We start from the raw sequence: 16,278 nt of genomic DNA on the forward strand, positions 1-16,278 counted from the left end.
AGTGTATGCATCTCTTCCATTTATTATGAAAGCTGAAGAAAGACCACTTATATTATTGATTAGCTGGAAATCCTGCGTCTGTTTTCCTTTAAGCTTCTAGCTTTCAGAACTGGGGAATACAAAAGAAAAGTGTATCAGCGGAAAAGGGATCAGTGAAAAAGTTACGGATATTATTTATGAAATACATGAAATTACACTTTTTAAGGGTTTCAGTGCCCTTCTTATTTCTTAGTTGGTGACATATACTTTACTTACTTTTCTTTATTTATGGAACGCAGACCATATTTTAAAAATAGTGGTTTATGTTTTTTTTAATTACTTTTTCACCTGTGTGGTTGTAGTATATGACATGATTCATTACGTTTCTGTTTATATTTCAGACAGATAACAGTCAAATACTTATCCAACATGAAATTTAACTTTTAAACATTCTTAAATTCATGGATGTCTTACTGTGTATTTTTACTGCCTTCTTCATGAAATTTTAAACCAATTTATGTGTGTATTTTTTTTAATAGGCTGTTAAAAATGAAGTGAATGTGCCATGTTTGAAAAATTTTGTGGAGATGCTTTATCAGACTACCTTTGACTTGAGTTCAAGAAAGAAGCATTCGCTGGTATTTTAAAGAAATATTTCAACTTCTCCATTTTGCTCATCTTAGGCTTTTAAGCTAGTGCATTATCTTAAGAAAACCAAACAGCTGTATTCATTTAAATCTTAACTCCTCAGTTCAAGTACAGTTCAATTCACACTGTGTATATTGCTTTTGCTCTAATTTTGATCTATTTTTTGTGCAAGCCATGTGCTCTGTTATCCCACTTGTGAGGTTGTCTTGAAATAGATATTTGTTCTTATTTTAGATGGTTTTAGCATAGTTATTTAACCTAATGTCTCTTCTAATAAGAACTTACGTTCAGGGAGTCTGTATATTTAAATCATGTTTAATTAAAAGATAGAAGCAGCATGCAGGACTTTTCCAGCAAAATAGAGCCTGTTAGTAGCCCTATTCTGCCTGTTTTCTCCCTTCCTGGTATACTTTGTTTTTTTTTGGCATATAAAGCATACATTATTGTATATGGTTAAACTCATTATATAAGAATAAAATAGTTGATGTTAGGATTCACAGTTCTATTTATGAATTCAGAAGCTTTTCTACATCAATATTACAAGTTACCTACTTGTCTTCTTTCTATAATTTTTATTCCACAAAAAGGTAATCTGCAGTCAGATCTGGTATTAATCACCATCTTGTATTTCTTAAAAATCTGGTATTTAAACATATCTTATGTAAATAAAGCAAATCAAAATCGCCCGAGTTTGCATATTCACAGATTTTATTAGACAGGTTTTGTTACTTAATAAAAATAGACTTTGAGGAGCAGTAAAATTTCTGACAACCTTAAGTCTGCATCGTAATCAACTGAGTTGATTGTTTTGTTCAGCCCCCCCCCCCCCCCCCCCCCCCCCGCAAAGGTAGTTCCATCTCCCAGCACTTAAGACCCCATGAAATGAATGATCTGATTACAGGGAAAGAGCAAATATTGTAAGAAGGGCGAGGTCTGCCAGCAGTCTTTGTTTGAGATCAGGCCTTGCTAGGAGATGAGTTCCGCCGTAGTCCCATTGCCCTGGCCCTGTGCTAATACCATGAGCTGTGCAGCACTTAGCGTATACCAGCCAGTCCGGGCTGGCAGGCATGTCCTAGTGCAGGGGAAAGAAAGGCTATGGCACAGTGCTAAACTGGAGACCAGTCCTAGTTGCTGTGAGAACCTGAGACAAGAACGAACTGTGTCTCATTCTCGATGTACAAGACTTGGGAGGTATGTGAAGAGCAATTTGATCAATTCTTTTTCCCCCCTACTCGTAGGCTTTGTATCCATTGATCACCTGCCTGTTGTGTGTCAGTCAGAAACAGTTTTTTTTAAATAACTGGCACGTTTTCCTGCAGAACTGTTTGTCACATCTAAAGGTAAGAATTCTTTTCAAATCAGAAACTGTTGCAAATCGGTAGCATTTATTCCAATATGTTGTCACTGTTCTAGTGCCAAATAAACAACAAATATTTGGCTGTTTTTAAAAGGACACTGTAATTTTTTAAAAACAGTTAATTGTCTCCATTAGTACTAAAATTCTTATGATTTTATATAATGCTGGAAATAGATATCTGCAGAGATATCTGCTGATAAATGCAATTTTATGCTAGAGGAAGTACAAACTGTAATTCTGCATGTGAAGATTACATGTGAGAAAAAAATTTGTCTCACCTCTTTACTTACTGAAGGAATAGAAAGTAAATCTGTACTCCAGAAAAGAAATAATACATACAGCCTCTGATAGGTATCCAAATAAAAATTACAGTGTCTTTTAACTTGTGGCTTGATTTGATAGCATTGTAAACGTACTATGATTGACAAAACGCAGAGATTGTGGTGCTTAGAAATCAGGGATTTGTTTCTGTGAATTTCTTATAGTATTAATTGTACACTTTCTCTCCTTAATTTTGATTAACATAGTTCATGATTTTGCCTGATGTATTGATTTTGATGATTTTAATACTTTCTTTGATCCACAATATTCATTCTGGTTAGGTATGAGTGACAGTTCCGAAGCTTATTAGGAATATATGTAAACCAGCATGTAGTCTGAGGGAACAGGCTTAGCTGCTTGGATTGCTTTTTCAAGAGTAATTTTGTTTTCATGACATCTTTCACACTTTTCTGTTGCTTGTTGGGTTTTTGTATATTTTTCATCTAACATTGGCAGTTCTTTTGCAATGTTTGCCTTGTTTGCTTTTTTATTATTATTATTTATTTTGCTGTTTATTTTGCTTGTGGAGGCTTCCTTTGTTTTTAAAAGCTTTTAAAAAAATCTTACAGTCTAGGAGCTGCATTTTTCTGGCTTAATATCCATTGCTGATAATGGATGTATTAAAAGTATAAATGCCAGTGAGTTCAACTGGTAGTTCCTGAGCATGCATTTTATATTTTACTTAGTTTTGTTAACCACTAACAGCTTAACACATTTACTGTAAGGCTCTATTCAGCAGAAATTTTATATGTGAATTTCTGCAACTCAGAATTTTCAGTGTCTTGTTTCTGTGCCATCAATGAGATAGGATATTTTAATGGCTTGATTTAATCTGGTCCACCAAATACTTTTTTTTGGGGTGGGGTGGGGGGTTGCCTAGCTTGAGGTTAATCTTCAAAAATCCACCCCAACTGTCCTCCTATGTCTTGTGAATGAATGTGTTCCTTTGTTTCTGAAGCTAATTAAATGCATGCAATCTGTAATAAGTAATCTCATTAATTTGTAAATCTGAATTTCACAGCAGTTTGGTCTTTTAGATTTCCCTTTCCCCATTTTATTTCCTGATCTCCTAGTGACCAAAGTTATTTTATTTGCAGTTACTTAAATATATAAAACGCACAAGGTTTCCAAACCCATCATCTCTAGTGTCTTTGATGCTATTTAATAAAGTAACACTGAGAGTTATTGGAAATGCTTTAATTTACTAATAAGTTTCATCCAGCCTTAACACATGGAGGGATACCTGACAAATTGAGGGCTGCAGCAATGGCAGGACCTAGACTCTTGTCACAGGAACACTCTTATGAAGAGCATAGGCCCAGTAGCAAGAGGTGACGTAGGCCATGGATTCGTGGTGCTCAGCTTATTCCCTGCTGACGGCCAAGTGCAAACTTTTGCCTAGCAATGGATGCTGTGTGGCCACACTCCAGTGGCAGGGAATTAAGCTTGCCACTGATCTCCCATTTGCTGTGAGGTGAAAGCTCGCACCTTGACAGTTCCTCCGTAGTAACCAATGCATGCTGTGGTCACAGCCTACCTTATCCTGCCGTATTTCAGTGCAGTTATTTCATTTGACAACTGTAGATACATTGTCATCTGAATCCTGATCCAGTACTAGCAAGATTTATTGTCCTTATAAGCCATTTGCACGTGGTTTCAGCACGTACTGCTTCTAGTTATCCTTAAAGCAGACTTAGTCTGCAGAGAAAACATCCTAGCCTTTCTTAAAGAAGGCAGGCTATGATTTTTGTTAGGATGGTTGGTTGTTTTTGTTTCCCTTTTTCATTCTTGGTATTACTGCTATGAGGAAGGATTATTACGTCCGGGTGTGGACCAACGCAAATAGCAGTTAAGTTAGTAGTAAGAGCTGGTTTAGACCTGGAGTCTACCAAAGGGAGTACCCTTGGAGTACGCATAGATGGCCTTGACCCGTGTAGTAGCTGGGTTGTCATCGTAGCTTTGAGCTCAGCAGAGTGTTTCTTCACACACTGAAGTGTAACAGATGGTGACACTGGTCAGTATTGTAAAAATGTTTTGCCTACTTTTCTAACCAGTATTTAGATAAGGTAATCTTAGCAGATTTGCCAGAAAGTTCAGTTTTGGACACAAACTGAAGCACAGGAAGTTCTGGCCGAATATGAGAGGGCACTTCTTTACTGTGAGGGTGACGGAGCACTGGAACAGGTTGCCCAGAGAGGTTGTGAAGTCTCTTTCTCTGGAGATATTCAAAACCTGCCTGGATGCCATCCTGCGTAACGTGCTCTAGGCGATCTTGCTCAGTGAGAGGTTGGACTGGATGATCTTTAGAGGTCCCTTCCAACCTCGGCCATTCAGTGAATCTGTGAAAACTGATTCTTGAATGGAGATGAGCAATGGTATCCTTACCACTTGTTATGGGGAGAGGAAGGAACATATAGGAAAGCTGCTGAAGTGGAAGGGAAAAGTGTCTATCATTCTGCACCACTGTTCGGTAGAAGAGTTTTTGGTTAGTTTAAACTTAGCATCTGTTACCACAAAACCTTGAAAGCTGGAGGAAAGTTTTTTGCCACTATAGTATTTCTACTGAATAGAGTCCTTACTGTACAGCTATCTGTTGTTTTTGTGCTTTTTTCATCTAACATGCATGTGCCTCCCATTCTCATGTTTGTTATGTTTTGCTGTCTCACGTTGCTTTATTTAGATGCCATCTAACAACAGTATCAGAAAACAAATAGAAACACTGCAGGTGAGTTAATATGTTGTTACAACTCAGTGAAACATTGCTTTGTCTCATGTAAATAATGTGTTTTTTTATGTTAATCAATGTATTTTGTGCTTTCCTTTCTCTGTAAAAATGCTTGAAGTACTGTTAAGAAGCCATAGGACAAAGAATAACTAATGTTTCAAAGATCTTTTTTTTCTTGGTAGAGAGTAAAGGAGAAAGATCAGAAAATAATATCAGTTTGTCCTAGAGGGTGAAAATGTGTCCTTGTAAGGTTGAATATCAATGTCGCAGCTGGTTTCCTTGAACAGCAATGCATGTTTCCACTGGTAGTAAATTACCTATTCAGATGTACATATATTATTTTCTGTTAATTTATTCCAAAAAATGTTTTGCATGCGAGCAAACTTGAAAACATTTTCACAATTAAAAAATGTGAAACTGATTTATTATAACAACTTGCAGTGCACTAACTTGAAAGACTTTTACACTGTTGGTTTTGCAGGTTTTAAAAAGTAGAAATTGTTTTAGTTCAGAACAGAAGAAAAGTTTAACATCAGTATTAAAAAGTACTTTCTTCAGTAAGTGACTACATTTGACTAACATGGAAAAAATGCTATTTTGTTCCTTGCCTTCACTGAGATATGTTTCATTGACTCGTCTTAATGTGTCATGTAAGACCATTGTAGATTTGCTCTGATTTTGTTTTGTAACAGAGATACAGTTCTTGAAAGTGTATTCCATAGTCTGCTGATATAATTTATCCATTTTACGAGTTTTAGGATGTGAAACAGAACTGTGTTTGGGGAAGAAAACAAATAAACAAAAACCAGAGTGCTTGAAAATTTATCATGCATCAGCTAAATGGGCTGAAATACAGGCAGGTTGGGGGATTATATAGGCATATATACTGAACTCTAGATGCAGCAGTCTCAAAGAGAAAAGGAAATACTGACATGCTAACAGCAGGTATACAAGAAGTGTGCTATAATTAGACCAAAAAAGTCATTTTCTTCTAGCTTGTTTTGTTCCTAGTTATAGGAAGACATAATGGAATTTTTCAATGCTTAAGAAATTAAAAGTACTGCTGTATTTATAATATTGTTCCACTTAAAAAAAAGAAGAAAAAAAAACACTTTAATTTTGGTTTTCTTTTGGACCTCTAAGTTAATCTCCCCTTTGGAATACCAGATATAAGAAAACCAGAGCATCACTCAAGTAGGTTACAATTAATAAAAGTTGTGGAGACTGCATTTTGGACTTTGATAATGTATGTGCCGATGAATTCATAATACTACTTCAAACACCAAGAACTGTTGGCCTGTAGATTAGATAAGTAATAGTGTCATTGGGTTTTGATAGTTTAGGTTGATTGAAATCAAAACTATCACAATCTCTCCCTCTCCTACAGTTTTGAGCGAGCATTTGCGGCTTCCTTGCAATAGCGGTGCTGGTACATTAACTGGGTAGTAAAACCTCACCTGTCTGAATATTAACCAGGAGCAGGTGCACTTTTACACTGTTTAGATTTTGTTTATATCACCTTCCTGTGTTTACCCGCTGCCTAGTTGCACATGCCGTAATTCAAGGGTGATGGTAGGAACCCACTGATGTATGCGAAAAGAAGGGTAGACCAGCGTTATCACTGTCTTAGACTAATTCTGATATTCTGATAAACAATCACATATGTTGTCTGTGAAGGCCCACTGTGGCCTCTGCGATTTTGTGATGGGCATTTTTTCTTTCTTGAAGTAAGCTACTGCCAAAACCAACAGTCCTGACCCACCCGTGTTAAAGCCATCCAAGTTACTCTCTTTGGATAGGCTGTTGCACAGGTAGAGCCATGAAATGACTTGAATTAGCTTACTGATGTGAGCTGGACTTTCTTACTGCTTGAGTCAATGCAGAGGGGGCAGTGGGCCTGCTGAGGAGGAAACAAAGATGAGAACATCCTTTTCCCATGGTACTGTGTCTTAGATCCACTTACACCCGTTGTGAGATTGCACTCTACTTGTCCCAGGAGGACAGTGTAGCAGTGCTGTTCTGATTCATTGGCTTGTGGTTGAGGCCACACAAACGTGAAATTAGTTGGTTCAAGCCATCAGGCAGAAATGTGCCTTGAAACAAGACTTAGCTAGATATGGGGAAGAATTGTTTTTTTTTTTTTCTTAACTGAGACAATGCCGAAAAGGTGCCAACTGGGAGTAATTTATTCTGCTCGTAAGCTAATACGAGCCAATATTGGCTAATATAAGCCAGTTCCAAGAGTCCCATTGAATACTTCAAGATTATAAATGCAGTCAGAATCCTCAGCTGGAAAAGGGACTGCTGGAGCTGGTATGACAAGCATTACGGTCACTCACTGTTTTGTACAACATAAGAGCTAGGAGGAGCAAAGCTAAGCTCCTAGAAATAGCTTTTGGACAAAAAAGAACTTCATACAACACATAATTCAGTAATGCTTGCCCTGCACTCTTTTTCTTCTGCACCTGCTACTGTCTGCTGTCGTGAACTGAATACTGGACTTAAATGGACTTTGTGCCTGATCCAAAGCAGCTATTCCCATGTTTTAGACAAAGTATAAGTTTGCCATAAAGTAGGCATCCATTACCCGATGGCTTTCTAATGAAGTTCTTTCAGGCAGTACACTCTTGTTATTCATCTCAAGAAATTGCTGCTTGTTAGTTAATGCTTTGCTTTCAGAGTGAGAGACTTATAAAATAATCTCAAGTTATTGGTTAAATATTTAAATAGTATTGGAAATATGTGATATAAAGTTGGTTTTATGGATACACATTAAAACATGTAGTCAGTATTAAATACAGCAGCTTTCATTGTTACAAAAAATATCCTCAAAAGTCAGAAGAGTAATTAATAGTAGAATTTTCTGAATGTCTTGCAAATAACAGTAACTGTATTTTTCATTTATTTTACAGAATAAAGATCCCAAAATGTCCCGAGTTGCACTGGAATCTTTGTATAGGTTATTGTGGGTTTATGTTATTAGAATAAAATGTGAAAGCAACACTGTAACTCAAAGGTAAGTTCATTGTGCAAGGGATTGTAAATTATGCTGGTTTTGTTTTGTTTTGTTTTCCTAGTGACATTAAAAAAGATCTTGAAGCCACCTTGGGGATGGGCTTGTTGGGTAAATAGGGAAACAAAGACTACATCTTAACAGAGAAAACCAAGAAAACCTGTTTAGTTTGAACAGGAGAAGGAAGACAATCTGCAGTTGTCTTTTTATATATGTGATGACAGAACTGAATGGAGAGATAAGAAATGGGAAATTTAGTTAAAAGGCAATAATGGTACCAGAACAACTAGGGTGTGAAGTGACCATCACTAAGTATAGTCCAGAAATGATAAGATTTGGATTTAATAATTAGTGTAATGAGAATTTGGAATAGTCATTCAAATTTTGCTCTTCCTCCTACAGGAGGAATTACAAAGTAGGATCTTAGTCACTTTATAAATGAACCCATTATAGTGTTCCCTGCGACAACGGAGGGCTGTACCTGTCATATGCTTCTGTGTTATGTAGTAGTAACTCTCACACTCCTTCTAGGTTTGAATTGTAACATCTATGCTATTAGAAAAAGTTACTTTTAAAACAATGTTTTGACTACTTATATTTATTTTTCAATTCTTGTAGTCGTCTCATGAGCATTGTATCAGCACTTTTTCCAAAAGGATCACGTAGTGTGGTCCCACGAGACACACCTCTGAATATATTTGTGAAGATTATTCAGTTCATTGCTCAGGTAAGAATATGTCTAGGTAGAGGTATGAGAATAGTATGAACATTATTTGGAAGAAATATAAATTAAAGGTTATTTTTTTAAATATTTGTACTGCATTATAACGGTTTTATATATTGAATAAAACTTCCCCAAATATATGTAAAGAATGGAATGACTAATTCATTTCTACTAGTCACAAAACTATTTTCCCTAAGCTTCAGTAACTTGTTTATGAATATTATGATTAGTATTTACATTTGTATTGCTGTGCCTTGGGCATGTGTACATATATATAATACAATAATATAAGTACTATTTGTCTCTTATAAATATATTATAATAGAATAGCATCTGAACAGTAATATCCAGATACTATTATTTAGCGTGGAGTTTAGTTTCTATAGACAAGAAAAGTATGCAGTGTTTGCATTAGTTTGTAGTTTGTATTGCATTATGATTGGTATTATTTTGGGTGCTTCTGCTGTCCTAGTATGCAGGATGTGATCTCTCAGGATACAATACTTACTCATCTATAACCTTATAGATTAAGTTTTCCCATCTTATAGATAGCTTGTCTGTGCTTCAGCTTCCAAAATGATCTGCGGCTGTTCACACAGAAAAAACACACATCGCAACACACATCACAATCTGTATTTGTTTGCTAGGGTTCCTCTTCTTAATTATCAAATCTTTAAGCCTTTCAGTACAGTTCAGCTTATTTCAAGAAACATGTTCAACGTGAGCAGAGTTGTGCAGCAATTTTTTAAAATAAGATGGCTCAACTGTGTCAGGGGATGAGCTGAAAAAATTGTTTGACTTCTTGAGTATCATGAAATTTAAGAACGTTAAAGAACTCATAAGTGTCTGAAAAAAAACATTGCAAGCTCTCAGTAGAGACTGGGGTTTTGTGATTTAAATTTAGAGTTTCCATCTGATCTGTGTTTTGGCTACTTGCTTCAGAAACTAAACAAAACTCTTCCCTAAAATCTCTCATGATTTCTGTCTGTCATACTGATGTGCACCACGGCACCTGGGACCAAAGAAAGACCATCTGTCTTCTGTTTCCTTACTGCATGGTTTGCAACAGAAAGAATATTAAACAAACTGACTTAAATGGAGAAAGAAGGAAGCAAAAAATAAAGCTGAATTGAAATTGGGAAGATACATTGGGATAAAGACCTTGAAAAACGAGTAGGAACTGGAAGCTGTTGGATGGGATAATGGGTACTGCCTAGACAGAAAAGCTAATTGTTGGAATCAATGGGCACATACCCAAATTTCAACAGGAGGCTAGTGAATGAACTGGGTATAAAATGAAACTGGAACAGATTATTGGGAAAGTCAAGATGCTTCTTATTAGTCCTGTTCACCATTGTTTTGCTGTAAAATTCAGAGAAAATCCAGAAAGTGAAATAGAGTGCTCTTAATTAGTAGATGTTCGTTGCTTCAGCCTTACTGTAAAAGCCTATACTTTATTTACCTTATTACCAAAAGTTTCTGTTCTGAGTACACGATTTCATGGTGAATTCTCCTGTTGCCCCTCTCATTCTAGTTTCTGAATGCTTTTAAGTGTTTGGTATGTTTTTTTTTCACGTGTTAAACAGCTGGAGACCTGAAGTTCAGCAGAAAGTAAATGCTGAAGTTCCTGTTTTTTGGTGCAGGTTTCTTCCAAACTAGATAAAATTTTGTAAGACAACCAGGGTTTTCAACTTGGCACTTACACTAATGAGATCCCAGGGACTGAAATCAGGCATTCTCAGGCTGAAGTAGATGTAATTAGTAACCTACTGTGAAAACTTTATTTAACTAACTCAACTGTCATCAGCTGTACGAGCTACCTAACAGAAGCAGGAATAAAATGTACTTTTCAAGGGAATGTTCAATTGTCTTATATATCAGACTGGGTTGTTTTATTTTTCTTTCTAGCATATGTGGTACATTTCTGAACTTCAAGGATTGAACCAAATTCATTAAAAAATAATAATAACAACAAAAAATTGATATGTCAATTTTATACAGTTTTTTCAGTTGGCATCTCTTGAATTGAAATGGATTGAAACTGCATGTAAACATAGTATATAACCATTCAAAGAAAACCTGAATCATAATGCAAAAAGGAGCTAATCTGAGGTTGCAAAGGCAACCTTATTTGATCCATTTCCTAACTCGTGGGCTTTTACCAGTCTGATAATGTTACCATGATGTATTTTGGGTTTTTGTTTAATGTATTATATTAAAGACTGTTGAACGGTACTATATTTTAAAAGGAGTATTAATTCATAAGAATAAATTGGAGGGATTTTTTTATTATTTTTTAAAAAACTTTTAAGACATAATACCCGGTACCAATGAAGCATAAATTAAACTATGCATACTAACAGAAACAAGATGATCATATCAGTCTTTTTTCCTTTATAGGAACGTTTGGATTTTGCAATGAAAGAAATAATATTTGATCTTCTTAGTGTTGGAAAATCACCTAAAACCTTTACTATTAATCCAGAGGTAAAATAAGCTTATTCTTTGCATGCACTGAGAACAGAGTGTTGGGGCAAATTTTTGGGAGTGTGGTTAGCTATTTTCAAGCTGTTTTGAAAGCTTGAAATATCAAAAGGGGATAAAACTAAAGTAATTGCAGTTGCATACAATTGGTGTTTCATTTCTGGTTAGTAAGCTAATAACTACTGCTGTTTAGACTCATTTCAACTATAAATTCAGTATTTGTGAGTATTTCTTACAGTATAACCAAAAAGCCTTTTTTTCAGGGAAGTCCTAATGGCTTCTTAAAGTTCAGGACCCAGTTTAGTAGATGAGACAATGCCTGTCTTCAGTGTATCATTCTCAATATTCATATTGAGTCCTTTAGTTCTGTGTACTGTAAAACATCCAGTATATTTGTCCATGCCAATTCAGTTAACTGGAATCAGAGTTATGGGGAGGCACTTGAGGCTTAAATTTTATTCTTGATACTTTCGTTATCCTGATATGTAACATTTTAAATAATGTCTGTCCTACTAATACTGTTTGCTTAAAAAGGGAAAATGCAAATTGCGTTTGTCTCATCTGTGTTATTTTAATGTTATAATTCCTTCTGTTTTTTACTTCCTTTTTCTTCCCTTGGCTGCTTTTGTAGAGAATGAATATAGGCCTCAGAGTCTTCCTTGTCATAGCAGATAGTCTGCAGCAGAAAGATGGTGAACCACCAATGCCAACAACAGGAGTTGTTCTTCCCTCAGGAAATACTCTGCGTGTGAAGAAAATCTTTCTTAATAAAACTCTGACAGATGAGGAAGCAAAAGTTATAGGTATGTTATAGTCTTTTGTGGTAAGTTCTCAGTTATTCTCAAAGAGCACATCTGCGTAACTTCATTTCTGTATTTATTTTAATTCTTAGTGAGAATGTAATGGTAGTATGTTTTAACATGATTCTTTAGAGAGGGCTGCTACGCAATATTGAACTTCTGGTGTATATAAAAGGATCCTTGGCTTTTTTAAAATATGTTTTGCACAGCCAAATTAGCACATAGAAGACTGAGTGCAATTACTGTGGTAATTAGCGTGGCAATTTTTGTTCCCTTGATGGCACTCTAGAATGTCTCAAAACACAGCTGAAGTGGAGTAAGACATTTTTGATCCCTTTGCTCTGTTGATCTTGTGCAGATGAGGTAGTTGTCTCTAAGGGACTGTTTCAACCTAGAACTAAAATGCTCAGAACGGAAAAAAGCAACTAATGATTATTTCCATGTTTATGTTCTTCCTGAAAGAAACTTCTACATTCATACAATGCCTCCTACTGCTCATTTAATATGCTTTTTTTTTCTTTTGATACTTAAAGCGTGTTTCATGTCATCTTCTGTACAATAAGAAATTTGTCCCAAGCTGAATGTGGCAGATATTTTAATAAAAATGTAAAAATTAAATGAGAACATGAAAGAGTGAAAGAGGTTATCGGAACTCTTTGCCATTTCAGGAATGTCAATATACTATCCTCAAGTCAGAAAAGCGCTGGACAGCATTCTTAGGCATTTGGACAAAGAAGTTGGAAGACCCATGTGCATGACTAGTGTGCAGATGTCCAATAAAGAACCTGAAGACATGATTACGTATGTATAAAATTACGGTATTTTCATTGTCATAGTTATATTATATTTATGTGGTTTCAGAGGCCATCATTAATACATTACACATGTTGGCTTTTTACTTGAATATTAAATTAAGGCTAATTTCATTAGTTAATGCTAAAAACTTTCAGTTGTTTTTTTAGTTTTGACATAAGATTGAAAATGTTTGTGGTATACTGACGTAGATTTTCCTGTTGTTTTGTTGATTATAAACTGGTTTTGTAGGGGTGAAAGAAAACCTAAGATCGATTTGTTCAGAACTTGTGTTGCTGCTATCCCAAGACTGATTCCAGACGGCATGAGCAGGACTGACCTCATTGAATTGCTTGCAAGGTAAGGGAAATGAAATTCTGCTCGTAGTGAATGCTTCTTTTTAAAAGCTATTTGTATAACAGGGAGTTTGTCAGTGCAATATAAAGTGCGAGTCCACTGCATACAGAATCTATTCCTCCTATTGTTCTACCTCAGCAGTTGATCAGGTATTACTGGCTAGAGGAGCAGGAGGGTAAACTTAACTTGGAGGATCTTGCACTTGTTTTTAGAGATAAACTTCTGGAAAGTAGGTATTTCTATTGTTTTATTTTTTACACTTGTTTTATCATTTTGTTACTACTGTCATTTTTTTTCCTATTGATAAAACTGCAAATTATTGTAAAGGCGTGCTTATCTGACATTACCAAAATATGAGACAAACACTAATGGGAGACTTTTTTTCATGCTGTCTGTGTAACCTGCTTCCTTTTTGCATTTTGCATAGAACACTATGCATGTTCTTCCATCTCTTATCTCATTTTAAATTGAATGTGCCTTATCACTACTAATAAGTAGTTGAGATAAATGGTCGACCAGAGGTTTGCGGGTGGGTAATCTGAGCATTCAGTAAGAATATGTAGTTGTGGTACATACAGGCAGTCTTTGCTTATTACTAGAGCAATAAAACTTCCTTTTATTTTTTCTTTATTTTTAATGTAGGAAAGGTCTTGGTGTAGGAATACAGAATAGCTTTTAGTTTTGAAATTACAAACTCATTTGTATATAGTATATTGAGTTATATGTATATGAACTTTAGTAATGATGTGCAAGAAGAAGGTTTTTATAACACTTTTTTCTTCAATATCAAAAGTGGCATAGAAGACAAGAAGTATTAATAACACAGTACTGGATATGTTTCTTCTACCATAACAGGCTGAGTTATGGTAGAGTTCTAAACTGTATACGCGAATGTGATGTTTTTTTTTTTTTTGTGAGCTTTTACTCATATCCAATCTAAAGCTGCTTTATCTCCAAAAATAATCTGTTCTTTTGGATTTTAATTTGAAGAAAACAAACCATACATCACAAGGTACCTGCACAGTGAGTGCTAAGGTGATTGCTCAGATGCATGCTAATATCATAGAATGTCCCAGGTCTGAAGGGACCTTAAGGACCATCTAGTTCCAACCTCGCTGCCATAGGCAGGGATGCCACCCACCAGACCAGGTTGCCCAGGGCCTCATCCTGCCTGGTCTGGAACACCTCCAGGGATGGGGCATCCAGAGCTTCTCTGGGCAACCTCTTCCAGTGCCTCACCACCCTCTGAGTTGAGAATTTCCTTCTAATCTCTAATCTAAATCTCCCCTCTTTTAGTTTAAAACCACCCCACCCCATGTCCAATCATTATCTGACTGAGCAAGAAGTTGCTCTCCATCTTTTTTATAAGCCCCCTTTAAGTACTAAAAAGTAGCAATAAGGTCTCCCCGGAGCCTTCTCTTTTTAGTCTGAACATCCCCAGGTCTCTCAGCCTTTCTTCATAGGAGGGGTGCTTCAGCCCTCTGATCAATTTCATGGCCCTCCTCTCGACCTTTTCTAACAGATCAACATCCTTCCTTTGCTGGGGGCCCCAGACCTGTGCACATCTGAAAAATTTGATCAGTCTTGAAAATTGCATGTTCATATTCAGTTTTATGAACCCTTGTGTTATTTTACTGTATTGGTAGCAGGATCTTCTATTAGTAGCCAATTTCTGGTGTATACAGTGCAGAGATGCATCTTTGTGGAAGTAGTCTACATTGTACAGTAAAGAAAGTAGAGTTAACACCAAACTTTAATTTGTAAAGGCTTGTTAAAAATATGCAAATCTAGGGTGATGATACTGGTATTTTTTCTAAACAGGCTGACAATTCATATGGATGAAGAACTTCGTGCCTTGGCTTTCAATACTCTCCAAGCATTAATGCTTGATTTTCCAGATTGGCGGGAAGATGTTCTTTCAGGATTTGTATATTTTATTGTGCGTGAAGTGACTGATGTCCATCCAACGCTTCTTGACAATGCAGTAAAAATGTTAGTGCAGCTCATAAATCAGTGGAAACAAGCAGCCCAAATCCACAATAAAACCCAAGATTCTCAGGTATTTTTAAATAAGGTCCTTTGGTATTTAAATATATTTTAATCTCCATACAATTTTATTAGTATGCTTTATTGTTTCAGTTAAATAATAAAAAATCAGTTTACTTTCTTACAGTGCATGAACATTTTTAGACCTATTATTTTAAATAAACATTTTTGCAGAAAAATTTAGTATAATATTACTATGTAGTCTCTAAACACTAATTCATTGCCACATTTTTCTTTACATCAAAAGTCAATGCGCGGGACTGGAAATACATTAAACAGCAGTGTTTAACAGTGGACCTAGAGAAAAAGCACCACTTTTTAGTAAGAAATAGAAGGGGTTCAAATAATTTTATATGGTATTAAGAGAGAGTGATTTCCTTATTTTTAATTTTGCCTTCACCACCTAATTCATGTAAGGAAGTGAAATAAGAAAGACTTTCTCGTGGTATTTGTTTGGACTCAATTCAGAGAGAGACAAAAAAAATACCAAGTAGCTGATATAATGTCATTCTCATAATGTAGAATATGACTAGTATCCAAACAAGACCTAAATACCTTTTAATTAATTCTGTAAGTGCTAATAAAGGAACTATAACTTGGCTGTGTTTACTTTTGTCTTAAATTGTTTAACTTTCGTGATCTATTTCTTAGCGTGGTGTATCCAACGGGGCTGCCCATACCCTTCCTCTGGAGAGGACCCTTTATTCCAATGTATTTCATGTGGTGGAAGGCTTCGCTTTGGTCATTCTTTGCAGCACAAGGCCTGCAACCAGAAGATTAGCAGTCAGTGTGCTTAGAGAAATAAGGGCCTTGTTTACACTTTTAGAAATTTCTAAGGTAAGAGCTGATGACATATTCATTTAACTCCTTAATGAAAGGGTAGTGTTTTTCTTGACTTTGAGTTCTTTATGCTTTGTATTTTGTAGAGTGATGATGAGTTGGCTATAGATGTAATGGACAGACTAAGTGCTTCTATCCTGGAGAGTTTCATACATCTTACTGGGGCTGATCAGGTAGGAGAGGTTTCGTGTT

The 16,278-nt window shown here is 35.8% G+C and overlaps 1 protein-coding gene across 13 annotated transcripts in view; it reads left to right on the forward strand.

The window, feature by feature from the left end:
* The window catches only part of FRYL (FRY like transcription coactivator), a 171,636-nt gene that overhangs the window by 93,538 nt on the left and 61,820 nt on the right, over positions 1–16,278 (forward strand). For 8 of the 13 annotated variants that reach the window (XM_080589906.1, XM_080589917.1, XM_080589913.1 and 5 more), the window contains 12 exons: positions 519–617; positions 1,866–1,967; positions 4,986–5,030; positions 7,943–8,046; positions 8,662–8,770; positions 11,168–11,254; positions 11,883–12,054; positions 12,720–12,852; positions 13,096–13,203; positions 15,022–15,259; positions 15,898–16,083; positions 16,173–16,259. In XM_080589906.1, coding sequence (XP_080446032.1) covers positions 519–617; positions 1,866–1,967; positions 4,986–5,030; positions 7,943–8,046; positions 8,662–8,770; positions 11,168–11,254; positions 11,883–12,054; positions 12,720–12,852; positions 13,096–13,203; positions 15,022–15,259; positions 15,898–16,083; positions 16,173–16,259 — 1,470 coding nt within the window. The remainder of the gene's footprint in view (positions 1–518; positions 618–1,865; positions 1,968–4,985; positions 5,031–7,942; positions 8,047–8,661; positions 8,771–11,167; positions 11,255–11,882; positions 12,055–12,719; positions 12,853–13,095; positions 13,204–15,021; positions 15,260–15,897; positions 16,084–16,172; positions 16,260–16,278) is intronic. The other 5 variants (XM_080589907.1, XM_080589918.1, XM_080589908.1 and 2 more) reach the window with 1 other exon arrangement.

This window comes from Anser brachyrhynchus, assembly GCF_964034855.1.
Source record: "Anser brachyrhynchus genome assembly, chromosome: 4".
Taxonomy (NCBI): Eukaryota; Metazoa; Chordata; class Aves; order Anseriformes; family Anatidae; genus Anser; species Anser brachyrhynchus.